At 41.4% G+C, this 27,420-nt stretch overlaps 1 protein-coding gene across 2 annotated transcripts in view; it reads left to right on the plus strand.

The window, feature by feature from the left end:
* Positions 1–26,579, plus strand: part of STAC (SH3 and cysteine rich domain) — a 73,657-nt gene extending 47,078 nt beyond the window's left edge. The window contains exons 3-11 of one of the 2 annotated variants that reach the window (XM_086468243.1): positions 265–365; positions 2,596–2,677; positions 4,117–4,232; positions 8,603–8,684; positions 12,591–12,655; positions 13,552–13,640; positions 17,328–17,379; positions 17,504–17,641; positions 26,481–26,579. In XM_086468243.1, the coding sequence (XP_086324369.1) occupies positions 265–365; positions 2,596–2,677; positions 4,117–4,232; positions 8,603–8,684; positions 12,591–12,655; positions 13,552–13,640; positions 17,328–17,379; positions 17,504–17,641; positions 26,481–26,579 (824 nt within the window). The remainder of the gene's footprint in view (positions 1–264; positions 366–2,595; positions 2,678–4,116; positions 4,233–8,602; positions 8,685–12,590; positions 12,656–13,551; positions 13,641–17,327; positions 17,380–17,503; positions 17,642–26,480) is intronic. The other variant, XM_086468244.1, reaches the window with a different exon arrangement.
* Positions 26,580–27,420: the final 841 nt, after the last annotated feature.

Consider the following 27,420-nt stretch of genomic DNA (forward strand, 5'->3'; position numbering starts at 1 on the left):
GACTATCATACAACAGAGCATAATCCAATATATATCTAAAGGCAGCAATAGCCTAGGAAAGAGCCTGGGGCAGAAATGCCTAAAATGGAGAGGCTGTAAAGACAAGACATGTGTGAATGTATATTAAAAAAAAGTATGCAAGAAGAATGCTGTCAATATTTACCCTACTGCAACTGATCTCCCCATCGGTTCTTTCAGGTCATTTGTTAAATGCATGGAAACTATTGGTTTTGTCTAATTAAATCATTTCCATGCATTTCACAGGGACAAACGCTAAGCATGGACTGCGCTGTAAGGCTTGTAAGATGAGCATCCACCACAAGTGTGCAGACAGTATTGGACAACAGCGCTGCATGGGCAAGCTGGTAAGTGAGCAGCTCAAGGCAGCAAGTGCAGTGGGAGGCACCAGCTTGTGCTGGAGGCACTTCGCGTGCCTGACCCCTAGGCTGGCATTTAGCTGGCGCATTAACAGAACTGACACCAGGTCACTTTACTGAGGCAGGAAAAGTAAAGCCAGGTGGTGCCCTGTTATCAATTTGGGCAATGGCTACTACTCAAAACCTGAACAAAAACTAAACACAGATCTGGCCTGCTTTATGGATGTGAAATAATCCAATTTTAGCTAAATAACAGAATTAATTTCCTCAATTTAAACTGTGCTTGCTATACTGTAAATCTCTCAAGGAATGCTATAGATTAGTCAAAATATTTCATTGGAGTTTAACAAATTAAAAATCCTGCAAATTATATCTTGTTTTTTCCACTGTTAGGGCTTGAAGGAAAACATAGTTCATCTTAAAAGGGAAGCCAAGGATATTTTGCAGTGAGACACTACTAAGTTGGAAGAAATCAGTCTGTAGGAGAGACTGGGAGGAGATCTGCCCCTGTATGGACACAGCACCTTAGTGCCTGGGTCACGTTCTGAGCAGCAAATTCTCATTATTGGCAAAGGCCGGACACTGTGTTTGAGATGATTCTAAACCAATTTGATGACTTTTATCGGAATATGGTTCTTTTGGTTACTTTTGGAAAAAGAACTTTAAAAAATTGTGATTTGGAATATGAAAACTGAATACATATATTCATGTTTCAGACACTCTCAGATTTGTTTCAACCTTAAGGCACCCGAAACAAATATGAACTAAAACTGTTTTACTGTGTTAAATGGTGAAAAAATGCAAACATTGACTTCAAAAAGGCTAGAAAACCCACCTTTCACTGGGAAGATCTTTTCTCTCTAAGAGTATTCAGTGAAAGCTATTGTTGTTCACACACCTAAGGCATATCTTTATGCATTTAAATCATAATCATAACCCTAGTGTGAGGCATTCTGGTATAGGAAGTTGGTCTGTGAAGAGCTGAATGACCTCGTTGCAAGCCCTGGACAAGCCAAATAATAAATCACGTGAATTGTTTCACGCATTTTTTTATTCCAGTCTCAGCTCTTGTGGTCACTAGTTTACAAAAGCAGAGAAGTAGAGGCCACATTTACAGCAGGCAGTCATCCAGCAAAGTCACGGGAGTTTTATGAGCTTGTATTGTGTCTGGATCTAGTTTGGGGGCAAACTGAGGACGGAGAATCTGGAATTTATTCCTGTAAGAAACCAAATTTATCAATCCCCTCATTCCTTCTCAATCTATGCTGCAGCTTACTGGCAAAAGAACTAGTTGTCTATCATTTTTTGATGTGTACTGAGTGTACAAGACAGAAAATATGCACATCTCCATTAGACTTCTCCACTTCTCACTGTGGCTGGAAGTTCTCACAGCCTGCAAAGATTAGAAATCTGAGACACCGTTTGTGAATCTCTTGAATGCCTTGAAGGGCCTTTCCAAAGACTTAGATGTTAGCACCTTCATTTTGGGTACTCAGCTTTTGCCTGAGATACTTACTAGCTGAGATAGTAAATACAGAGGTAACAGGAAATGTTTAACTTTCTAAGAATGGGTTTTAGTGTGGTATAGGGCACCATTATTGGACATGTTGTAGTATTCCATAATGGCATAACTTGTGTTGTTATAGTGCATTTCTCTACAAATGGACGTTGACAGGACATCTGGCGATGACTTGGGGAGTTTTTTGACCTTACAATACAAAAAAGCAGTAGAAGCTGCAGTCAGCAGCAAACCTTAGAAAAACCTATAGAAAGGCTCTAAAATTCTTGGGTTATGCAAGTGCATATGTGGGAACATAAGCATTTGGAGTTAGGGTGAGGAAGGATAGTTGCATATTTAGCAAGCGCAAAACAACGCAAATTCACATTACATAAGAAGAAAGGGAGAACGAAACTTCCCAGAACCTCTAATGATTCAGCACTTCTGCTGCAATCAATTAGTGCTGCTTTTGTGTAAGACAAAAGAAAAAGAGGAGCTGAAAATGAGCCCCTCCTTCCACATAAATACAGGAAACTATTTTTTCTGGGAGAAAAATCAATTAAATCCCTGATCTCTAAACCCCACAGTGACTCAGCGACAGGAGGCAAATTTCGAGCCTCGCCACACTGTTATACCATTAGCTGAAGAGCTGAGGTTATTTCTACTATGTCAATCATGGCAGCAATGCACTTCAGTTGTTTTTGCTTTCTCTCCCTCCAGCCAAAGGGATTTCGACGGTACTACAGCTCACCACTACTCATTCATGAACAGTTTGGCTGCATCAAAGAAGTGATGCCTATTGGTAGGTTTTGATTGCTTTTCCGTTCAGTCTCCCTTTGGCAGTGCTCTGCAGCAGCAGCGGCAGACTTCCAGCCGTGATATTTACCCTCAACAGCCCTCCAGCTCCTTTCGGTGACTGGATATCCTTCTGCCGTCTCAGGAAAGGACCACTTCAAAGACACAAAGCTGGAAGAGGAGAGGGTGTGTTTATTGTGTGTTTCACTCAAAACCTCGTACATAAAACCTCTTATCAATTACCCTGTTTATAGTAGTATCTGAGATCAAGGTTTCAATGGGAAGAAATACTGGAATATTGAGGTGAAGGTGTAAGCTGGGAACAACAAGATAAGAGACAGAGAGAGCAAAACAGCAGGAGGCATTTAAACCACTGGTCTGGCTTTGGAGGGATGTTACTTGGTTCCTGAGTTAATTACGTGGATTTCATCTAAGTTTCTCTTTCTAAAAAACATCCATCATTTTTGTCAGAAGTAATAGAAACATTCTGAAAAAACTCTGGCTGAAGAATGAGGTGTGCTTGTGCATCAAAATTCAGAACCCCATGTATTTTCTCAGTACTTTGGCCAAAATTTCCCTCCTTCTACACAGTACTACAATTGTACTGTATTCTATGGGTTTACCGCCTTGTACTGCAAGGGATGCTGAGGTCTAATAACGCAGTATGTAGAAGAGAATTTGAACCAAATTGGAGGCGTCCATTTCTCTGCCACTTGAGATGACTTTTGGGGCCAGCTAGGAAGGAGAGTGGGAGTGAGTGTTGAACAGACATGCACCAATGGGGTGGTTGGCCTTTCTGGCTGCTTCTAGACTGAGCTGAGTAACCTGGAGCACATTCCCAACAGCAGGCACCTACTCACAGCTGCCTCCGGACCCCATAAGGCCCCATAGCGGGGATGTCAGTGCCTTTCAAGGAAGATCCAGGCCATCCTGTTTATCTACATTAGCTAGGTAGGAGCACTGTGAGAGTAGATGGATAAAGGTGGTGGCCCACTCATACCACAAGGATGCTGAGGCACAATGCAGGGTTTTTCCCTTCAAACATCTACTGTTGAGAGCAATCCAAGAAGTCAGAGGTAAGAAGAGGCATCAAACATGGATTAAAGCTTCCTGGTACATTGTCTTCCTTACCTCAGTGTAGGCAGTATCAGCAATGATTAGAGAAGGAGGATAGCAGGCAAGAAGAGACAATGCATTGACAGGGACATGAAAAGACTGTATGAGGGGAGGGTGATCTTTATAGGAGCAGAGAGGCAGCAGAAAATCGCTAGCAGAAGCCAATTCCATTAAGTTCATCAAACACTTTTTATCAGGATAGTCTCTCAACTTGTGTCTAAGCATACACCCCAACATGTTGGTAGAGGCAAGTGTTTCTCTAAGTGGAGCAGGAACATGACCAGAAATATCTTCCAGGGACTGATGTATGTTTTGCTCCTTCTGTTGCAGCCTGTGGAAATAAGGTTGACCCTGTGTATGAAACTCTCCGCTTTGGGACTTCCTTAGCCCAAAAAAACAAAAAGGGCAGTTCTGGAAGTGGATCTGACTCTCCCAACAGAAACTCTGTAAGTATCCCACATCTTCCATTTTCTTTCTGTATTCATTCACAGGAGTTTGTATCAGAGTTCACAAAACTTGTATGTCAAACTGTAAAAAAAAGTATCTCACTCAGCTACCAAAATGGGACCAGAAACCACATTATTTTGCAAATTCCGGGTTTAAGTGTCTTATATTACTCTTGAGAAAAAAGAGAAAAATACAAATCAAATTAATAATCTTCTTTTATCAGATTGGAAAAGGAAATTATATTCTTCTGATTTTGCACATATGTGTAAAAGTGGAACAGAAATATTTAACTGTCGTGCTGGAGTAGATGAATCCTGCCTGGTGTTGATGGTGGGCATTTACCTTCCATACAAGTGATAGCGATGGGTTCAAGTCCTCAGAGCCTAGATTTAAAAGTAAAAGTTCCATGATACAAGCCCAGTCAAAATTAAGCGGCTGCTACTGCAACAAGGCAATGGACTGGCACCTCCACCCCTGCCCAGTGTAGACTCAGGAGAGAGGCATCACAGATTTGGACTTCTTTCTCCAAAACCCCTATACAGTCAGGTGTGCCAAGCTTGTTGTATCCAGACAGGGAGATTTTCACCTTCATGTTACTTTGTCATTCACTGTCTCCTCATAGAAGTCACTTTCTTCAGGACCATGACAGAATGGCTGGAGAAAGAGGACAAGGGAAATGATAGTTCTCTTAGCCCTGCTTTTGCTAAACCCATACTTAGTTCAACAGTAACCATTACCAACTTCTTCATTATAGAAATGGTCATTTCAACAATATTGGGACCCACGAAATCAGGAGCACATTCATGGTATTGAAAGAATGTTTCATAGCCTCTCATCTCTCATAAACAGGCACTTAAGCCTATGCTTGAGGCTCTCTTTTTTTTTTTTTTCCTTTTTTTTTTTCCCCAAGAGAACCTCACCACTACACCCTCCACGTACAAAAATAAATTAAAAAAAAAAATCACACCTGAATACACTGGAGGCTAAAGCTGACGGTCATGTCTAAAAACCAAACCCCCATTATCTGACAATCTCTCCTGCACTCAGCGCAGAATGAAACTCACCAGGCATAGAGACAATGAGACTTGGTCTCCAGGCCTCAGTGGACATACTTACATATGTAATATAAAGTTGTGCTAATACTGGTCTATGTTTGGCACAACATTTCCCTGTACTTAAATATATGCTCACTCACATGGCTGAACTGTAAACTCAGGTGGTATGGGTGTTCTCTAAATAGATGTCCATTTGTGTCAGACGGGAAAGAAGACAAATAAATTTAAACACGAATGAAGTGAAATCTGCAAGGGAGTTACTAGAGGACATGTCCTACATCCACCCTTGTTTGTGCCTTAAAAGGAATTTGGTCATTTCCATTCTTTTTTAAAACCCAGAGTGACTCTACCACCTGTCGCATTGTGATTACAGTTCTTTCTTTCAATTATTTAATTTACTTTGAAACAGAAGTTCTACAAATGTAATTATTGCTTTCTAAATCAATAAAGCATTCTGTTGAATTATGAACGACGACTGAAGCGTAGAAATCATGAACGTTGTGTCAGTTTGCCCTAGGCAGCTGATCATAACTAGGTGGGGTGTGGGTGTAGAATGAGGAACACAAGTTCATTACGGGAATTTCTCCAGTGTATTGAGGCTAAGAGAGAATATAACCTGTTAACATACAGAAAATAGAAAACGTTGGATAACTGAATAAACAGACATGCAAACCCGTAACTTCTGCCAATGCAAGCCTCTGGATTGAGACAAGGATTAAAAACCAGGGGTAGACATAACCCTCATCCTAATGATGGAGTCATGGAACTTTACAACTGTGATGTGCGATCCAGGAGCAGGCACTGACAAGTCACCAGAGCAGGGATGTGACACAGAGCCCTCAGAGCCCAGGTAAAAATGCACCAGAGCATGTGACCTAGCAGCACATGTGCAGTTAATAACGCATTGGGACTACAATTTTTCCCCAGTGGTCCTCACTTCTGTGCTGCTCTCAAAGCAGAAGTAGCGATGCAGCTGTGAGGCTCACAGCAGCAAGAGGGCTTTGTGCCTGGGCTGTGCATCAGCCCTGTGAGCTGGGGAGTCCTTCAAGGTTCTGCCATGTCACCAAATCTGGGACACCAAGGAACATGGTGACACCTGGGATCCTACTTCACCTCGCAGGTGGTGTCCAAGCTCTCAGAGGGCTAGGTCTGGGTCAGAGCAGTATAGTTGCTCCTGCTGAAGGCAGTTAATAGCACAGGTGACAAGCCTAGGAGCTATGCCTTGCCTCTACAGCCATGAAACTTCCAGGGCTGTAGTACATGTCTCTGCACAGAGTAAAGGAAACGTCTTGCTCTGAACTAGTCAAGGTATTTTTAACATGACTGAGCAGTGTGGACTCACCCACCATGATTTTTTCAGCCCGGATTCTGTATTTCCCACAGAAGAAAGTGGCCATATGCTCCAGATTTACTACCTACTGCTTCCTTCAAAAATGTCCTTCTGCAACCCACATTTATACAGAAAGTCACTTGAGGTGATGTAAATGTAATTCCAGTTCTTGTTAGTTTTTCGTGGATCAACTCCTCTCAAGAGCAGCTTTGTACCTCTATCATTTCTATTAGACCAGCTTTTGACTGAAAAATCATTACAGTAACTGAGATCACGTCAGGAGATTTTGGATGAGGTATATACTGAAGAGACAGTCACTGCAAATCCCAAATGCAGTAGTACCCAACAAAATATGAAGCTGCTCAGCAATTATGAAGCTAGTCTCTGAAGACTGAGGAACATGCTGTAGCAAATAGCTGGGACTTACTGTTTTAACAAAGCCAGCCTTTCCTTTCTCCACTCAGTAACTGGAAATCCCTAAATATGCTCTGCACTGACTCTGTGTTAGCATTGCAATTGCAGTGCCTTCTCATCCAGAGGTGACCGATTTGTGCAAGATACAAGACAAACACGACCTGCTGCAACAGGCTGAGTCTAAAAACAAGCATAACAAAGCAGTAAAGTAGAAGGCTCTTAAAATAGCAAGGGAAACAAGACAATCACAAGATATCTGTGGCATAAATCTACTTTTAACCTCTTTGTTCATTAGGATCCTTGGATGGAGAAGTACCTAGGAAAGTACTAGACAGGGGAAATAAAATTGTCAAAGTACTTTCTATAAAAAGACGTTTTGTCAACACGAGTAAAAGGAAAAAAACATAGAAAAATCCATAAAGCGATTCAGATTTTTTGGCCCCTGAACAAAAGCAGTGAATGTTGCTCACTTGGCTTTTCTTCCTGTAATGCAGGCAAAGGTCTGCAAAGCAATGTACAGAGCTATGTGTACGGTACAATTGTAAAGTGTCACAGAAGTTAAGTCCTTCCATTTGTCTTTAAGTCCTGTTAATGAGAAATAAATAAAGCTTAGGAGCATATAAGGATTTATAGTTTTTCATGTTAGAGAGAGCACCTGACTCAAGTTCAATGTTTGGGGTTTTTGTGACTCTAAACGATGTTTTACCCAAAATAGTCACGTGTGGAGAGTTCAGAAACTGAAGCTCTGTAAAGCCAGATTCGGACAGAGTTGTTTGGAGCAGCTCCTGGTTCCTGTTGGAGAAGGTGACGGCCCAACTAAGGAATCTCATGCCTTATGCAGAGTATGCTTCTGAGGCTTCAGATTATGTCATCCCATGTTTTCCTACACCCTAGAACAATGGGTCCCTAATCATGATTGACATTAATAAGGTACAAATAAGAAATCATAGTAATTCTAACAACAACATTTGGCTTTCATTTTTCCCTAACCATACCAGCCAGATGACTGTTTGAAAAGAAAGTGAGGGCAGATATTTAAAGACTGACTTCACCAACTCCATTACGCTCCAGCTTGTTCTTCCACAGCATATTAACAGAACTAAATCACCCTTATATTACAGTTGTTTTACTGAATAATGTATCGAGGATTAATAAATTAATAGTCAATAGTTTCAACAAATGTCCAGTCTCCTTGGTAGATAGATGTTTGGTATACCTGGAGGTATACAAATTCCCCCAAGCCCCTTTTGTTTTATACAGAGAACTACATTTTTTAACATAATCCTTTGTTTCTTAACTTTCACTTCACTTTATATTGCAGAAATCTTTTGTACTCCAGAGTGTAAACTTGGTCTGGAGTTCTTTCTGGGTTTTCACTGCTCCCTGTGAAGTAGGTATTTGTTGTGCATCACCAGATACAGCGTTTTCTGCAATTCCATTAGGCTGACTTGCTCTGCTCTGATAGCACCAAAGTACTGCATTCCCCAAAGGCTCTTATGTGGTCTTATATCACCTCATTGCTCACTTTTTCTGGCTTATCCCATCTTATTTGCTCTTTCTGTCCCTGCAGACAGCTGACCTGGCAGAAGTTCCTGAGGAAGGAGATAGCTCTGCAGGCAACCTTGACATAAGCAGGAAACGCAGCAACAGTGGTGAGTGCTGACAGGCCAGGATAGCATCTTCAGATATATAGGCCTGTGTACAACCTATTTCAGATGGGTTTTTTATGGCATGTTTGTGTTTTAGCAGCCTTCTGGTTTTCAAAGTGGGAGGTGAGCAGGGTATATAGTTGGTTCAAGAATTTGGGGAATGCTTTTTGCCGTTCAGATTAAATCCAAGCCACCAGTTTTCTTAATTTGTTGTGTCCAGACCTGACACTAGACAAGGTTCAGGTCCATTCCCTATCTTCTACACTTCATGAATGGAACTCTAGACAAATCACTTAACATGCTTCAGTTCCACATTGACGAAGTGGAACAAAAAATAACTCTTTCTTTTCCGTATGTTTGACTTGTCTACATGTCTCTATATACCATAACCTCTTTGGGACAGGCAATGAATCACATAATATCCACATGTCTGTAAAATATCCAACACAGTGAATCCTGATTATAGTTGCAGCTTCTCAGTACAAGAGTAATGTTTTTACAGCATTGGTATGATGTGATTTCAAGACTATCATACCAATAGAGAGCTTAATAATGAAATCTCAGCCATTGAGAGATGGTGTTTGTGACACCATTCTTGAATTCAGTCATGGTGAGGGAAGCAATAAGTACAAAGGGGTTTGGAGCACTAAGCAAAATTTCAGGCCCAAACCATCGGAGCAACTTCTCTACCAGCACCTGAAAGCTGCTTTGCTGAATCTCACATTAGGTGTACACTACAAAATTAATTCACAGTGAGCATAGCTTTCTTCTTCATAGCACCCCCAGTGCTCCTTACATGCTGCTGGAAATTTGTGTAGTTGAAACTCCAGCTTCAGCTGTCCATTCCTGTTTTATGCTACCTCCTTATTCGTTTCCTCCCCTTCTGGTCCTATCGCTTCTCCTCGCTGTGTTCCGTCATTTCCTCCTTCTCATTTTGTGAACATCCCATCTATGTTATCTGCTTTCTCCTGAGAATTTTTTTAGGTTTTCTCTCTTGCAAGTGCAAGTCGACCTGACCTGGTTAAAGATAAACTGTCCATCTGCTTCACACTGTTTAATCCTGCCCACCTGAGACTAATTTGGCCCTATTTAAGTTTTCAGCTAACTTTTTGTTTCATTTTTGATCAGTAGTTTCATTTCTGAAACCCAAAGAAACTTTTTTCTCAGAGATCTGTATTCACTGAATGCACCGAGAAGCATTCAAGGAACTTACACAAAGAGATTAGTTTAAAAACTCAGCATGTGTCAAACCTCCAAATAACTTCCGCGGCACATTAACGATTCCTTTGATCAGCACTGGCTTTTTTACAATCCATCCTTCAGAGGCTCAGGGTATAAATTATGCATCAGTGACTCCAAAAATTTCCCCTCGGTAGATTTTTAATAGACTGCCCGCACTGTTTGCATAAACTGTGGAAATCATAAAAAACCTTTTCAGACTGTAAAAATACCCAATTTTATTTTATTTTATTTTTTTTTTTGGTCAGCTGCTTTTAGGGGAAACAAATGTGAAAACTGACAGATTTCTGTTGTGTGGAGATGTGAACTACGTACCTCTATGGCCTTCAGATTCAAGTGTTTCCTAGTACTATCCAGAGACCATGAGCTAACCAGAGAGTAAAAATTTAACAATGTAAATTCAAAATGTTGTTACAGAGTGATTCACCACTTTTTTCCTCAGTTGTCCACTGCCTCTTTAGCAGGCATTTCCTTCCACATTAATACCTTGATGAATCAGGTCCATTCCAGTTTGTGGGGTTTTTTTTTCTGTTAAAAAACTGTCTTCTGCAAATAAGATCTTAGGAAAATACATTTGAGACTCCGCTTAAATAGAAATAGCAGAAAAGATACAGCCAGCAGAAGGGTGAAAGGACTTAGCACATGCGTGGCCATGTAATTGCTCCTATGACAACGACTTCAAGGGACGATTCTTGCTTTCAGGCCCTGGCATACCTATGATGAAGCAAAGCTTCCTAGTTTACAACTGTAAGATGGCATACCTAATTTCCAGTCCTTCAGCCTCCTCTAAGCCAGTTATACTCCTGCACTGCTGTGAATTGCCATCTGTAACAGAAATCCCGCAAGCCAAAATCTGCTTCAAGTGGCATGTGTGATCTTGTTATCAACAGGGATTTAAGTACTTTCCCCTCGAGTCAAATATGGGATGTCCTCCCTGCAAACCCAAGTTTGGTGAGCACTTCTTGGCAAATACAAGGCTACAGGCCAGCTCCCTCCCCACCTGCTAGGTCAGCTCCACAGCTCACAAGGCTGTACATTAGTAACTCAGCTTTATTTTCTGTCACCAAGCAGAAATTACTCTGAACGTGATGATGAAATACTTGCACTCAGTCTGACGGATGACTTTCTGCAAGTCCAAAATGCTCCTGATTACCCAACTCATTATTCACCAGAACTTCTTCTATTTGCCTCCCTAACTCCTTTTCCTCTGGACACAAAAACACAGCATGGTTATCTAAGCAGGACTTAGACACTGCCAGATTGTAACAGCAGCATTTTACACCCTTTTAATTAGATATCAGACATACATATATACCTATACTAGAAGATACAGAAAATTAATTTTATTTTTAAGGTTTTCCCTCTGGTACTCGTGGCAGTTTGCAGGGTTGGAGTCACTCTACAACAGGACTTGGTGAGCAGCACAGTGAGGCCCCCAGGTCAGCTGCAATCAGACCATCTGGACAAAACTTGGGGCATTTTCAGATTAAAAGCTGCAGGTATCAGCTCACATGCAGTCTCCATATTTGCACATTGAACTTTATGACTACAATATTGTAGGATGAGCAAGTGAAAGAGCAGAGGGGGAAAGAAATCCAGCAGTTTGGTGTTCTCTGGCACCTTCTTTCACCTGAACACATGTAACTGTATCACAGAGAAACAAAAGGAAAATGCACTCAATCAGCCCGCTACTTACTACCATTTTGGAGATTTCAAAATTGTCAGAGACTATGAAATCCAGCTGCTGCTCAAAACACCTGCAGAGGTAAATGGTGGGAGAAGATGCTGATAGTTCTAGCTGCTCAAAGACTCTAGCTGTTAAAATCATATTCAGACTTTATGTAGAAGAAAGAAACACCAGACAAGTCTTAAAATGTGAAGGGGGAATTCAGTCAATGTAATAAAGCCATTGTGGTTTTTCTAGCAAGATAACTGAGAACAGGCATCAGTCAGCTCTTGAAGCAATTACAGTAGAGGGTAACTGATTAGATATCAGGTATGTTATGTGTCGTGACCATTGTTTTATTCTATGAGTTTCTGATTTAGTAACTTAGAAGCAAATTTTCACACATACAGGCCTGTGTCTCAGAAAACCCATCCTGATTTGAAAGCAATTCAGGTACTCCCTATAAAATCAGAGGGAGAGGCAGCATATCCAATGCCCCCCAGGCGGGGCCTCCTGGAGAGAGAGATCAAAGAATGCTAGCAAACATTTAGCGACAGAGGGTTGAAGAGGAGTAAGAAGGGGTTTTGCATACAAACTTCCCGCAAGATTGCTCGTATATGGTTTTGCAGGTGCTTTTAAATGGAAATACTGCTCGTCCTAAACATGAAAATACAGTGATCAGTGTAAGGAAAAGGCTGCTGAACTTCAAATAGTAATGCCTTTACGGGACCTAGGTTCTATTCCTTTGCTGTACTTGTATATATTCATCTGATCAAAATGGTTTATTTGTTACAATTGTAAATTCTTCAGGACAGTGATTGTATTGTGTGCAATATGCCAGTGGCATACGTGGGGGTGTTGGGGGTGTAGAAGGGTTCAGAGGAGAGCACAAAGGCATCAAAGAAATTAAGTGGGAAAGGGAAGAGATTAACAAAATAAAGGTGATCCTGTTGAACTAGAGTCTTAAACTACTCCTAAAATGTCGTGTGTTTGCTTTATTTCAGTGTTTACATACTCCGAAAATGGCACAGAACACTCTGGAGAAGAACCAAAAACTATACATTCCCCGGTACGGGCATAAATTTTGTGAGAATGCAATGGAAAGTCATATAAAAGTGTTGTTTTTATGGATAGCTGGGGGTCTTGAGTAGATCGACTGGGGCACTATTCTGGAGAAACATCGGTATCTGACTGTCATATTTGCATACCATGTCTGGGCCACTGGCCACAGTTGCAAGCAATATACAGGACTGGATGGCTTACCCATTTTGGTCCCTTTGATGTTCTTCTGTTTATTACAAATTGACATTGTGAACATAAAAGACCCAGTGTGGATGGAGTCCATGTCATTACAATAGCACTGCAGTACTGTAAAAATCACAGCTTTGATTTAGAAAATTATTTGGGATTTGGTTTAGGTGCGCTTTTTTCTCCAGATTACCAGTGGAGAAAGTGAGGAGAGAGAGTAGCCAGTCTTCTCTGTGGGAAGCCCAGTGCAAGCAGCTTTCTGTTTAAGAAACTGATTTTCCCACCCTGTTTTTTGGACCTGTGCACTGTACAAGTCTAGCTCCATCCATAACAAAGACTGTATAATAGACACCTTATATAATGCCATTAATACACAACTGGGCTTGTAAGAGTCATACATTAACAAAGAGAAAAAGGCAGAGTAGTTTTTAAGATCTCACCCAAAAGACCAACTCGTGCAGATTTGTACTTGTGTTCTTTGGAAGCCTGGAATTTGATCTTGGGGTTCAAATAATCTTATTTCTAAATTAAGGTAATTACTGCCTTAGTGGCTCGCAATGTAGCTGCGCCGTAGTCCTCCAAGGTGTGAAAGCAATCAGATGATTTTGGCTCATTTCTTTGGAAGATCAGGCCCTGGTTCCTCTGTCTCTAATAAAATTAACTGAATTCCTGTACAGGACAGATATTTAAATTTTCTCTTTCTCTTTTTTCTTAAAGGGACCATTTTATAAAAGCACATTACAGATGAACACCTATGTTGCCTTGTACAAATTTGTACCACAAGAAAACGAAGACTTGGAGATGAGGTAAAACCCCAAAATATTTGTGACTTGATTTGTCCCATGAGAACTGAAGGTCGCATGGCTGTATATGACTTCGGGGGAGGAAGGATTCATTCTGACTTTTGTACTAAACACTTTTTATAGAGGTAGATACAAAGATACTCTTATAGATAAAAAGCTGGTGACCAGCTTTTTTGGCAAGGACACAGTAGGTAAAAGGTTTCAAAAACACTTATGTCACTTTAGGACCAAGACGTATTTCAGCTAGAAAATCTTCCATTTTCCGGTTGCTTTGTTTTTTCAACCAGAACTTTTCAACTAGGAATTCCTCACTAGCTCTCATGTTAATGCTGAATATTTTGCCAGTCCTGTGTGCTTTTCCTTTACATTAAGGTTATGCCTGAGAAAAGACAATGATGTCCGGCTGCTGGATGGCAGTGCTTTCACATGAGAAAGACGCATTCTGAGCTTTGCAAAATAATCTTGTTAGTTATAATTTTTAACAGTTTCTTCCTCGGTTCTGCATCAGTTGCTAGCACTGCGAGATCTAATCCAAGCCCACTGAACTGAAAGGACATCTTTTCTTTTAGTGCGATTTGTTTGACTCTTGCTACTCACATTTTGCACAGTCTTGTTAGAGCTCTTGTCGTGAAATGCATCAGCTGTCTTCAAGGCATCCCTTATATCAAAATGATCATGTGCATGCAACAGAATTTAGGGAATTGCCAGAGAAATGCCCCTGTTGTCAGCATCTCCTTCACTGAAAGCCTTTTTCCTGTTCCCAGCTGTGCCTTCTCGTCACTCTGGAACTAACAGGTGACATGTAAGGCAGAAATTACAAGCTTCCCTATCATTCTGCATTGCTGGCATTTCCTGATCATTATTTTAGAAATGTCAGCTTTTCAAGAAATAACTACAGGGTATGGAGACCTTCAGGACAACTTGCCAGCTATTCTGCTTGAGGGATTCCACTTTGCATCCTGCTCCTTTAGGGGGTATTCCAGCTTGCACGTTTGTTCCATGAAGAGGAACACCACCACTCGGACAAGCCTGCATTAAACTACCATCCTCATCAAGACATAGTGATCCAGAAAACACATCATTCTCCAAAATTCTCCTGCCCCTCATATTAGGGGAAAAAGCAACATGCGGTCTGCAGCTGGGACTGTCATGACTAAGAGGCTCCTTCCAGAGACACCAGTCAGGTTTTAGACTGGTGTTACTCAGCTACAGCAGTGCTGTTTGTCACATGGCCGGAAATTCAGTAATACAGGGGTTGACGCTGTTTCATAAGGGATACGAAATAGCTAGTAATGTTGTTTGCTCACTGCAGAGCCAGGCAGGATTCAGCTCAGTTGTATGAATCTTCGTTTAACATAGTTGAGTTGCTGGAGATGGGTTCAGCATAGCAATGTTGTCAAGACTAACAAAGCATTGTCCTACGAACCCAGGTTAGGGACGAGCTGGGCACTGATCAGCCCTAACATAATGAAGGCAAGTAGGAAGGGAGGGACCTGAGCTGGGAAGATTTCTGGAGATCTCGGTTCACCTCTGAGTGGATGTAATGGGTAGCAGATTACTGCAGTGAAGAAGTGCCAGCCCTGATTTCAGCACCAATTAGTACTTGCCACAACTTTGAATTCTTCCTCAACAGCAGGAGCAGCCAGTCAGGTTTTCCAAAGCTCTGGCATAAGTAAAATAGGACATTGCAGTAATAAGCTTATTCTATGAGATGGCCTTATATTACAACAAGTAGAGAATCCTGGAGACAAGCAACTCCAGGTTTCAGACACTGCAATGAATAGAACAGTTGGAAATAATGTACAATGATCATTGGTGGTTGCCTGGGCACTTCAGGTTGATGAGTGCCTATCTTGCCACCTACTGAAATCAAGAGCCCTGATGTAAAGCAGACAACTTATCCAGGGTTGTGATTGTGATTTACAGAAGAAGAAAAATGAGACCTGAGAGCAATTTCAACCAGTAGGAAACACCAAGCAGTTTGCCCCCTTTCAGGACTTAGCAGCCTAAGTCTAGGCAGCAAGAGTAACATAGATCTAGCTGGTGCTTCTATTTTTAATCCTTTTTGGAGATTAGAGACATCTATGTTAGCCTTATGCTAAAAAAATATCAGAAAGCAAAATCTGCAAGTCTTGCATGCAAAAATCTCAATGCTCAGACCACTGACACAGAGAGACTTTAGGTTCAGTTGTCGTCTTTCTCTGACAGCCAAATAGATTTTTATTTTCTAAGTTATTTTTCTAACAACCAGACTGAAGGGTATTCGGAGGACGGGGCTCTCTAAATCCTCTTGTAAGTGTTCTTCCTTGCAATGTAAAGGCTGTAATGGTGTTACAGCCTATTTATTTTGAAGTGGCAAGATGGGCTCCCTCAAAACCTCTGTGTTTTATATTAATAAAGGAATAAGTAATAAGGGACTCAGATGTCCTTTCTCATGGAAAAAATCTTTTACTACTGGGATACCAAGTTGTCCTTTTTCTCTACCTTCCTTTCACACCTCAGCATCGTTTAATTATTCCAAACATATAGGAACAGCTTCCTGAGAAGGGCTTGAGCAAAATCCTACCCTATTACCCTATTGGTAGCTCCTTTCTCTGAAAGGTGGAAAACTCTGGTTCAGATCACACAGTGTTACAAGACTAAATACCTGTTTTTCCAGTTGTCAGCAGTAATGATAACCACTTGGAAAGTGGACCAAAGAGGCCCACCACCACCCCCACCTCTAGCTGCATCCTGGACAGGTCCACATGTTCTACGTGTGCTCCGAAAGAGCCCATTAAATTGGACCCATTACCCATCATATGCTCCAGACACGTTTGCAAGCTCTTGTGCTGATAACTCAACAATACAGTGAACCTAACAGGGAATGCAAGGAAAGCTGAATAATTAGGGGTCAACCATTACTTTTATTAAGATCAAAGAAATGTCTGTTATGAACCAGACAGGGTTTTCTGAAGTTAATCCATTTGGAAGTGGGCTGCTGCTTACTTTCTACAACACAGCGTTATTGTAATTACATAATAACATTGATGAAATGCCACCAATGGGGGGAAGGAGGTCAAATAACCATTCAAATACCTGCACAAAATCAGCTCAGCACATTTTGTTATTAGAATTTCCAGCCAAATTATTCTCTTAGCTCTGCTTTGGAGCTAGTCAGCTGGATGCTGATACTTAGCAATTACAACCCTGCACCACACATTATAAAGGTAAATACGTCCCATTCAAATCAAAAAGACATTCTTGGGCAGGATTATATCGCTGCTGACTAATTGCCTTTGACAGTTAAATAGAACTACTTTCCTGCTGCCTTCCGTCTGCAATCACAGCTTGAAAACACAGATGATAAAATGGTGTGTCCCAACAATGTGAAATGTCTTGAAGTAACAAGATAATGCCTGTAACAAATAGGGACTGTATTTTAAACAGTTTCTTATTAAACAGGAAGCAGAAATTCCAGTTCACAGACATTGTCTCAAAATAAAGGTCTAGCCCAAATATACAGACTCTCTTTCTACATTACCGTATATGATTGAAGAAAACCTTGCTGCCTCATTGAGTCTACCTGCAGCAAATGCTCAGATAAAATGACCAGGAAAGGACCACCTCCCTATTAGAAGGTAATCGTGGAAGCTGACGCAGCATAACAATTAAGAGTCATCTTGACTATTATTGCTCTTCTAATTACAGGCCAGGGGATATGATCACTCTTTTGGAAGACTCCAATGAAGACTGGTGGAAGGTATGTGCTAATTATTTTATATCTGTTTTCTTCCCAAAGGGAAAAATACGTTATTTTCAATACTGAATGTTTAATAAATTACTAGTGTTAACAATCTTTTTCTATCACCATGTTTCTTCCACAGGGGAAAATTGATGACAGAATTGGATTTTTTCCCGCTAATTTTGTTCAAAGAGTGCAGCATGATGAGAAGATTTACAGGTGTATCAGGACATTCATTGGCTGCAAGGAACAGGGACAGATAACTCTGAAAGAGAACCAGGTAAGCCCCCCTGTGCTGGATCCCCACCAGACTTGAGCATCCAGCAGTTTAACCAATGACCGGAGGAAAAGTTGTGCAAGATGAGCACAGGCAGATGCTGTTCACTGCAATTTTACTACAAGATTTATTATTTGTATGGTAAGCTTCTAGTAGCCAGTTAAAAGCAGTGTTGGCCTTGTGCAAATGCATGCTCCCTGCCTAATGTAACCTAAATTTTCAGTCTCACAGACATTCATAAAGCTACTTTACATATTATGCACTCTCCTACTGACTTCAGAGGTACAGCTTGAAGAACACAGTCTTAAAGGGAGATCTTGTGTGCCTAAAAAATTATCTGTTTTTTTTGTCACTATTAGAGCTGATCAAAAAAAGACAGTGGCTCCCTCCCCAGACCTTAACTTATCTAAAGATCTAAACACAGCCCTTTGTTTTGGTTCAACAGGAACAGAGTTAAGACAGCACCAAACAAACATGTAAATCTTAAATTTAACTCTTGTTCACCAGTTGCAAAGTATCTTTAATCATTAATTGCTTGTGCCACCACTTACACATCCTCTCTACAGGCTGTAATTTCTTCCAAACTAGTGCTGTGAGCTAAAATACACCATGTACAGTGAGGATTCACAGGGTCCATTCCCCCTGATGTACTTTCAGCAGCTCCTTCTACTTTGTGTCCTTCAGGTGGTTTCACTACGTGAAAGCCATGGCCACCATTATGAGGTTTGTCTTTGATCTGATCTTAAATGTGACTTTAAAACAATTTTTACCAGACATTTAATACATCCAAGTGTCAAGACTTGTGATGCTGCTATAAGTGCTTGCTGGGGTAAAGTGAGAGAATATGGCTCAAAACCTGAATCAAGGGACGGTCAGGTTTATGGCATAAGCTGATGTAAACCGGAGGATGGTTGACTAAGGGTGACGCAAGCTTGAGTTCTCTGACACCTGGACGAAATAGAAAGCTAGACTTTTCTCAGTGCATCTTGTGAAGCCCAGTGTTCTTCAACATCATCTGGTATTTCCTTTCCTTTGGCAATTGTCTCATCACCAGGAATCGTTTGCCTTACAGTGCCTGAACAGACACTGATTTTGATAAAGTAGAGCAGAAGTCAGCATCACAGTGGACTTCAAGGCCATAGACTTTTCCACGCAGAACTTGTGTAACACTTCACTCCACTGGTGCATAAGATTAGCTTACACCCTTGCTGTTGCTGTCTTGTGGCATGGCATAACATACAAATGCGAATAATCCTTGGGTATACACAGCTTTTTAAGGAAGGCTCAGCAATACAGTGACCAGAATGTATTTTAACAGCCCCTGCGCACATAGTATATTGGGCAATTCTGAAGTTGCTATAAAGAGAGGAAGTGCTTAATTTTTTTTTACCCAGCACCTCTTTTGATTATTTATATATGTGCACAGAGAGGGAAAAAGTATTAGCAAAGCAGAACAAGAGGTTTTGCACACTTTGTGCTCTAGAATAGGCAATACAAAAGGACAAATCTTGAGGAAACGGTAGTGTGGGGATATGGTGTGCCAGCATGACAGAATGGTCAAGGTCTGAGTCCCTGTTCATCAGTAGGGATACCAGATCCTCTCTGTTAGTGTGGCTGCTGCTGCAAACAGTGAGGGCCCGCTTTCTTGTCTCATTTCTCACAAAACCACAGCTTCCAAGTGGGCAGGTCTGTCAGCTTCATCTAAACACAAGGATTTCCTATTGTCCCTATTTCATAATAGGCTCACAAGGGAGCTCATGATTGGGCATGTCATCATCTCTGGTAGGGCAGGAGGTAAAGAAAGGGATGAATTGTCCTGTCTGTTTACTGTTGCCTTTTTTTTAGCAAACTTATTCAACTCTTTCTCAAACCCATGCAAACGCTAAGGTTGAATGTGAACGCTGTCGGGTCATCATTCCACGTGGCAGAGGCTTCAAAGGAAGAAATAAATTAATATTTGGTGTCAAAGAAGGTGCAGCAGTCAGACTGAACAAACACACAAATGCAGAGACATGAAAGGAAAGGTGTGGAGCCAACAGACATCACTCCAGATATCTGGAACAGATACCCTTGCACAAATTATGCAAAAAAGGGACATTCAAGTAGCTTCAAGGTCATTTTGAGTAATTTCCAGGCAGGACAGTCACAGCAAGACCATGGACACTCATCTGCTTCCTGCTGTCCCTCCATACAGGGTTTGAGACCCCCATAATAGCACCCAGTGAGAGCTGGCAGCATGCATAAGACCAGCTTTTAGCAGCAGCATGAGGACAGCACAGTCTGCCAAGGCTAGCCTGTGGGTCATGTGCCCGTCATGGAGATCACTGCTTGAATGGCACAATTTTTTGCCTGTCTTTTTAACAGAACAACTTTGCCATCACTGTGGAAAAACTCATTGCGAAAAACATTTTAGCTGTTATCGGGAATTTTTTGCTCTAAAAATATATTTTATATTTCCAAAGTCAAATTTCCTTTCTTCTTTCTTCAGCCTTTTCTCTTATTTTCTGTCCTTTATTTCCTTTTTTTTTTTCCCCCTGTGAAGCAGAGAGAGGGGTGTAATAGGGAAGGCATAAAAAGAAAAAAAGTTATCGGAATGGGACTTTTGAGAAAAGTTCAGCAGAATTCTTTTTTTTTTTTTTGGTCATATTTGGGGATTTCTGTGGGATGTAACCAGACGTTTTAGCTGTCTCTGGACACAGTGTCCAGTGCTATGAGTGTGCAATATATGCACTACGTGAAAACACTGGCTTGGTCCAGATTAGTAAATAGGAGAGATTATTCATTACTACCAATTCCTGTCAAGTCTCACTTTAGCTAGAAAAAATCATTAACTGGTCTAATAAATTCTTATGACTATAGTATGGCAAATTGTCTGAATTTTATACTGTTAATTCACTGGGTCATATTCTATGGTGTCCAACAAGAGTCCAGAACCATTCTGACAACAAAAGCAAGGATGATATGCCAGCAGAAAAACTTATCCAGTGACAGTAATTTGAATTTTCATTATATTGCTGGATACCATCCATAGTTTGTACTGCAGGACTCTATCCCCTTTGTGCCTTATATAAATGTTCCCAGGTAGAGAGTCTATTCTTGTAAGGCAAAAGGCAATATATTCACATGAACAAAGCCACATGACTACCTTAAGAAAAGCCATTTCAGGCAAGCAGAGACATTTTCAAAGTTTGAAGCACAGTGGGTGAGGCTTTCTCTGGAAACACCTGGCAGTTTCATGCCCCAGGAATAACAATTTGAGCTTCAGCTTCATGCAAACCTTTCTAGCCAATACTCAAGGAGAGGACTGAGGGAAAAACAACACAACTTGCTCACCCATCTTGAGCAAGATGAGTGAGCTCGTCTTCACAAAGGATCCCTTAAAAATTTCATTGTGAAATATGAAACCCAACCTGGGGGACAAAAAGTGTACTGCTTCAGAGACACCAACATCTTGGAGTTTAGGGTTCACTGACAGATTTGTGGGAAACCAAATCAGAAGATGACTGTGCACCACAGGGCTCAATCAGGAATCTGTGGGAGGGTAGCAGACATAGCTCCTGACATCAACAAAGCAAGATTATTAACAGGAAAACAAAAACCAGCCAATTTCTGTGGCTTTCCACTCTTTTAAGCTGTCTCACACACAATACTGGCTGCATAATTTCCAACTCTGATTGATGGTACCATCACTCGGGTATGTAAAGTTTTCTCCAGCCTGTAACTTCTGCTCTAGCCTACTCGAATTCATTACCACACATTATACAAATGCTTCTTTGCGTGACTACAGGCTCTGATTTGACCTCTTTTCACAAAAGAAAAAGTCACCTTATTTAATATAACATCAATGTTTGGAAAAGCATCTCTTAAAATGTCTCTAACATTTTTGGTCATCCTTATTTTTAGAGAAGTCATAATAACCTATTGTTTGAATGTCTGGTTTTACTCCTCTTATAATATCCTACTTAAATAAAGGAAATAACCTCTTTAAAAAAAAACTACTCATACCCTTCACTGGCTGCCTCTATGACTTCTACAGTCACACTGATACAAACCACTTCAGAGCTGGGCTTTTTGTGATTAATTAACACGATGAATTTTAAATTGCCCAAGCAATCTTGTGCAACAGAAGTGACCCCAAACCACAACATTTGTAACAACACTGGCAATCAGAAACTCTCTGCCTCATCCAGGACTGAGTTTACGTAAAGGTCAGTACAACAGATCCATTTTGCAATGAATGTGTTTTATAAATGTCACTGATGTAAACTAGACCCGTTACCAAAAACATCTCCCAGTCAGCTTCTGCAATGACTGCAAATAGGCCACTGCTGTTGTAACCACCACCATTTCACAACTTCCAAACCAGAGCCATGAGCCTTGCTGTCCCCTTGGCACCACAGCGCAGAGGACAAACTTCTCTCCTACCCCAACAATGAGTCTCAAAAATTTCAAAAAGAGTGACTTTCAGGCATGTGTATTTTAGGACCTACGTGCAAATATGATCCAGTCACTTCAGGAGAGCCTGTGAATGGGCTTAAACATATCCACGAGGCTAGGCTCATCAAGGCAGGATTGCAGCCCAGGTCTCCAGACAAGGGGATCCACCTGTCTCAGGTCTTGATGCTTTGTTGCTATCTGGCTTTTCACCTCACTGCCTAGGAATTACTTTATGTCCCCACATTTTTCATCCTGGGATACTTAAAAAGGAGCTGAACTTCTAAGATCATGATTCAGCTGCTTTTGAAAACCAGTTGCATCACAGTGACTTATGCATGCAGACTAAATCACTTAAAACACAAACCTAGCGCAGAAAATGATGTTGCAGTTCTTCATGTGCTCCCCAGCTATAACTGCTGCACTTCATAGCTAGGCTTAAGGGGAAAAGGGTCTTTTTCCAGCTATCTCTGATTTTCATTGACATCAGTCTTACTGAACAAGTGTGGGTGTCTCTATACTTTTGGAGATACTGAGTGGCACACAAGTTTTACAAGAGTCCAAAACATGGCACAGCCAATTATGCATCCAGTTTAGTCCAGGTCATCTTTAAAACCCTAAATAAGTGCAGCAGGTAAAATAAGCTGTTGTTCTCGGTCCAAAAGCTAATGAAACAGCTGATATATAACCTGTCATCATCATTTGCACTGTGGCTAAAGGGGTATAAAAACTGAACTACTTAGCATTTCCTACCCACAAATCTCAAGTAAGCAAGAACTTCAGTGCATGAGCAGCAGCAGATGTAGAAACTCACAGTGTCCCTGTGCTGTCATTCTTACAGACAAACAGAAGACTTGAGCTTTCAAACCTCTTGACCTAGCACTGTCTGCAAGCTCCAGGACAGCTTTTGAATGTGTACTGTCCTCATAACCGAATTCCTACTTTATCAGAACCAGTCTGTGTCTGACAGATGGCTTAAATATATGGGAGAGAAAAGATAAGCAAAAGACAGCAGCATAAAATTAAAGCAAGTTCAAAATTACTCCTGGACAAAGAGAATTTGTCACTTGATCCCAAATTCAAAATACAGGACTCAGAAGAACAGAAGAGTACTAATGACCGTGCAGCTTAAAGGGTCATTTCCTAATTGCTTCCCTCCCCCATCTGCTTGGGTCTGACTGACGGATAAAAAATCCTCAGGGCAGATGTTGACAAGTTCAGACAACAGTCATGATCTGAATAGTTGTTTGTTTTGGTTTTAGTGTTTTGGGGGGGGGGTTAAACAAAATGAGATTAAAGAATGGGGAAGCGACTTTATAATATTAGATCCCGCTTTCAGCTAATTCTGAAAATCACTTGATGACTAAGAAATAGCCTGAGATGTGATTTCTTACCCTGTGACTTACTCCACTACTGACCTCTTGATCCAGGGTGCAGGGGAAACAAACCACATATATCTCCATTTGTGCTCCTATCAAATTCACTGGAGAGTGTCTGCTCAGTGGCTCACTTACCTTGTCAGGCCAGAAGCCTTCCCCCCAAAACATGCCGGCTTGAGTAGCTGCCATTTTAAGCAGTTTCCAATTTTATACCGTGATGATCACATAATGTAGCTGTGGCACCTTGTGCCTTCACAACTGTAATGTTTGCTGTCTGTTACCAGGGCTAGTCCTCAGCAATAGCTGATTCATCAGGTGGAGCCAAAACTCCGGATACTACCATACACTTATCTGGGGTTACTCCTGATTTATAACCACCAAAGAAAGTCAAGAGCCAAAGCCCAAGGCTACAACTTCTGGGTGAAATCCTTGGCAGCACTCTCCAAAGGGGATGAGGACAAAAGAGACCAAACATGGTGTTGTGTTCCCTTTTTTCTGAAACTGCAGAATCTGGAGCAGCTCCAGGTTTTTGCAAATTTCCAGTAGCTGCCACAGCCCCAGGAAACCTCCTGAGTCGCACAGGATTAGGGAAGTATGGCATATTGTGGCCAAGCTCGCTCTGCCCCTGACCCATCCCCTTCTTTGGGAAGAAGTGAGAAAAAACTCTGCCATCTGGGGGCCAGCCCATGCAAGTCTTAGTGTATTAGTGTGAGAGAATTTCAGCTGGAATTTGGGAGAATTCAGATCAATGCATTAGTATGTAAAGTGAGGCAGTTTCTTACACATAGGCCTTGTACTCATCATGCCCAGTGAAGATCTGGAGTTATTGCTGCACCAGAGCACTCCCACTGATATCAAGGAGCACTCAAATCAGCAGCAGAACCAAAAAAAAAAAAAAACCCTCTAAAAAAAGGCCAAATCTGCCATCCTTTTTCACTCCAATGATAAAGAAAACCAGTGTTCAGAAAGCTCAGTATTGTTCTTGTGTCCACAAACCATTCTGCTGACAGTACAAGACATCAGGGGAAAGCACTCTGTTCTTGTAATATGTTCTGCACAGTACCAGCTAAGCAAGAAATGCAGTATGGTTAGTGAGCAGTGCAGACCTGCTGGGCGTGCCTTCTGGAGACCTACTGTTTTGGGGATTCTTTGGCCCACACAAACAGCTAGAGGTCTTGCAGACACGTTTAGTTAGGAGGAAAGCTGAGTGGTGGAGTCAGGCATTCCTTTTAACCAGCCAGGCCTACTTATGGAGAAGTTGCAAAGGCTCATTTTCCCACACAGCAGCAAGGATCAACCGAGAAGGGGCATCTTTCAGCCAAGATGCTCTTTCTCACTTTTGGATACTGTGCCATGCTCGGCTATCCTTAGTCTTATGTTTCTTTGCAGGCTTTTTCTGTCATCATTGAAGTTTTCATAGTCTTTCTCAGAGACACAGACCAACATCTAGCAGCAGTCAGAAACACCTTTCTGTGTACATGTGCTTTACACCTCTCTGCTTCGAATGGTGACATGACTGCAGAGGGAGCAGCTGCTGTGCTAGGCATTCATGACACAAATGAGCTTGACTGTTTTGTAACAGAACCTAAACTAAATGGCATCAATTCCATACCTCTCCCATGTTTTCCATGTGATTTAGCCCAAACAATACATATTTTTAGTTGCATGTCAGCTCTAGTCATTCTGCCCCAGGGATCCAATTTGGTTAGTGCTAAGTGGGTAGCTTAAGTAATAAAAATAATGAAACCATTTGCTTTCCAAGACTCTGCAGGTACAGAGATGCACCTGACCATTTCCAAATATGGGAACAAGGTGGGAACTATGAAGCAACTTCACCTCCTTCCTATGACCTTTCATTTCTCTCTGGCAGCATCAGTGTTGCTGGTAAATGTATGTAACAAGAGAAGGACAAGCTGGCCCAGAATTCAGATGTGGTATTTAGGTGTCACCAAACAATCCATAACAGTCAGGCTGAAATGGATTTATCCAGGAACACATTAGAACCTTTTTTGTTCATTTCATACCCTCTGAATTATTGTAATTAAACACTGTAAATACCTATCAGAGCCTTTGTGAATGTTAGCCCAGACAGAGGGCTTTATAGACCTGGCACTGACATCATGAGAAGTCAACAAGTTGGTCTCAATAGGACCATCCGTTTTCTGCTAATTTTTTAAGGTTGGTTGATTAGCAGGAGATAGATAGACAGTTTGGCACAGATGTTTGCAAACAGTTCTTTATTTTGTGTGGCTCTGTGCTCAAGTGCCCAGTCTAAAGTATATGTGCCACTAGGCTTCCAAATGGCTTGCCCGTTACCAGGAATGGCCCTGAAGTGGAAACACCTGAGATCACAAAGGTCTTCAGGAAATGCAAGCCTTTACCATGATGTAATACTTATGCTATTGTAAAGCCCATATGGTTTCGCCATAACTGCCTCATTTAGAGTAGGGGTTATGCAAACACAATCACAGAGCTGGATTCAGACCACATACTTTGCTATCCAAAACAAGATACCTGCAGGTGCAAGGGCTCAGTAAATAACATAACCCACTGCTCATCTGAGAAGCACCTGCGCTCCTTAAACATGCGGAAGAGAATATGCTTGCATTCAGATCAGCTGCTACAAGTGACCCAACTTGGTCTCATGATTACTTTTCACCACCAACTGCTGAAGGAGCCAGCTAGCTCATGATCTGAAATACCCATTCCTCTCATATACAACTAAATCACCATCTCTACAGTAGGCTGAAGTCATAATTCGAGTTTCAAAATCTGTGATCTACCATAGAGTTCTTAATTATTTTAATGTCTCTTATGTGTATGTGGCACTTCAGGGAGATGGGTGAAAGGTAACATTCTAAATGTGTGAGTCTGAGTTTCTTATCAAAGCAGTGAGAGTCTAAAAGGGATTGTTCTGCTTATAGACGTAACTAGCAGGATGTCTAAGCCACCTGATAAATAGCCTAGAATAATTTGTCGCTTTGATCATGGCAAAGAGTTTATTATTTTCGTACCTTCTTTGCATTCAGATTTGTGTGACTTCTGAAAAGGAACATGATGGCTTTATCAAAGTATACAGCGGGAAGAAGAAAGGCTTTGTCCCCATAGACGTCTTAGAAAACATCTGATTTCAACAGCCCACTTGCTGCAGTAGGAGCCCTTTGTTGGCAATGCCTGTCTGCCTCATCTCACACTGTGTCAACCCAGATGGGCTGTCTTGCAGATGTTCAGGGAAATAGTGAGAAAACTGCAACTACAAGAAGAAAAAGACATTTAGACTGACACAGCAACACTAAGAAATAAGAAAAGTCGAATGTTTGAAAGAATGTAAAGTCAGAAACCACTAGGGAAATGAGAGGTCCTTGGATACTAACAGGAATAAGGTAAGGAAAAAAAAAAGTCTGGGCTGATTTCTGTTGCAAGATGGCTGTTACAACCCTGATGGAGACAGACAGCTTGTTCTGAAGGACTAAGCTCATGTCCTGTTCTTGTGTCTTAGAAAACTATTGGACTGCTTTCGTGTGAAGTGTGTTTAGGGGGGGAGGGGAGGGAAATACCATTCAAACTGTCCTCATACTACAGTCCAATGCTTGTGGTAAAGTGTGGCTGTGGTTCTACAGTTTCGTCCCCAGTATCAATCAATCAATTCAAGTGTTTGATCCTGGTGTTTAGCCTCATAACAAAGCAGTTTGGAGACACCATGTGAACATCAGTTCGAGAAGTGCACTGTGCCCTGGAAGTTGGCAGCTTTCTCTTCCTGTGCAATCTTCCCGTATGAAAGAGTAACGAACTCATGTGTCCTTTGTTTTCTCTGTACCAAATCAAAATCTCTCAGCATATGTTGGGTGTGATGGCTGCTGTCATAGCTCACAAAAATAGTCGGTCCTATGATTCCAAAGCCTTCTTGGAACTGTCCCTCTGTGTTTCCTACAACTTCATTTGGTGATACAGAAAATGGGCAAGCATCAC

This window comes from Leptosomus discolor, chromosome 7 (assembly GCF_034619465.1).
Source record: "Leptosomus discolor isolate bLepDis1 chromosome 7, bLepDis1.hap2, whole genome shotgun sequence".
In the NCBI taxonomy this organism is placed as follows: Eukaryota; Metazoa; Chordata; class Aves; order Leptosomiformes; family Leptosomidae; genus Leptosomus; species Leptosomus discolor.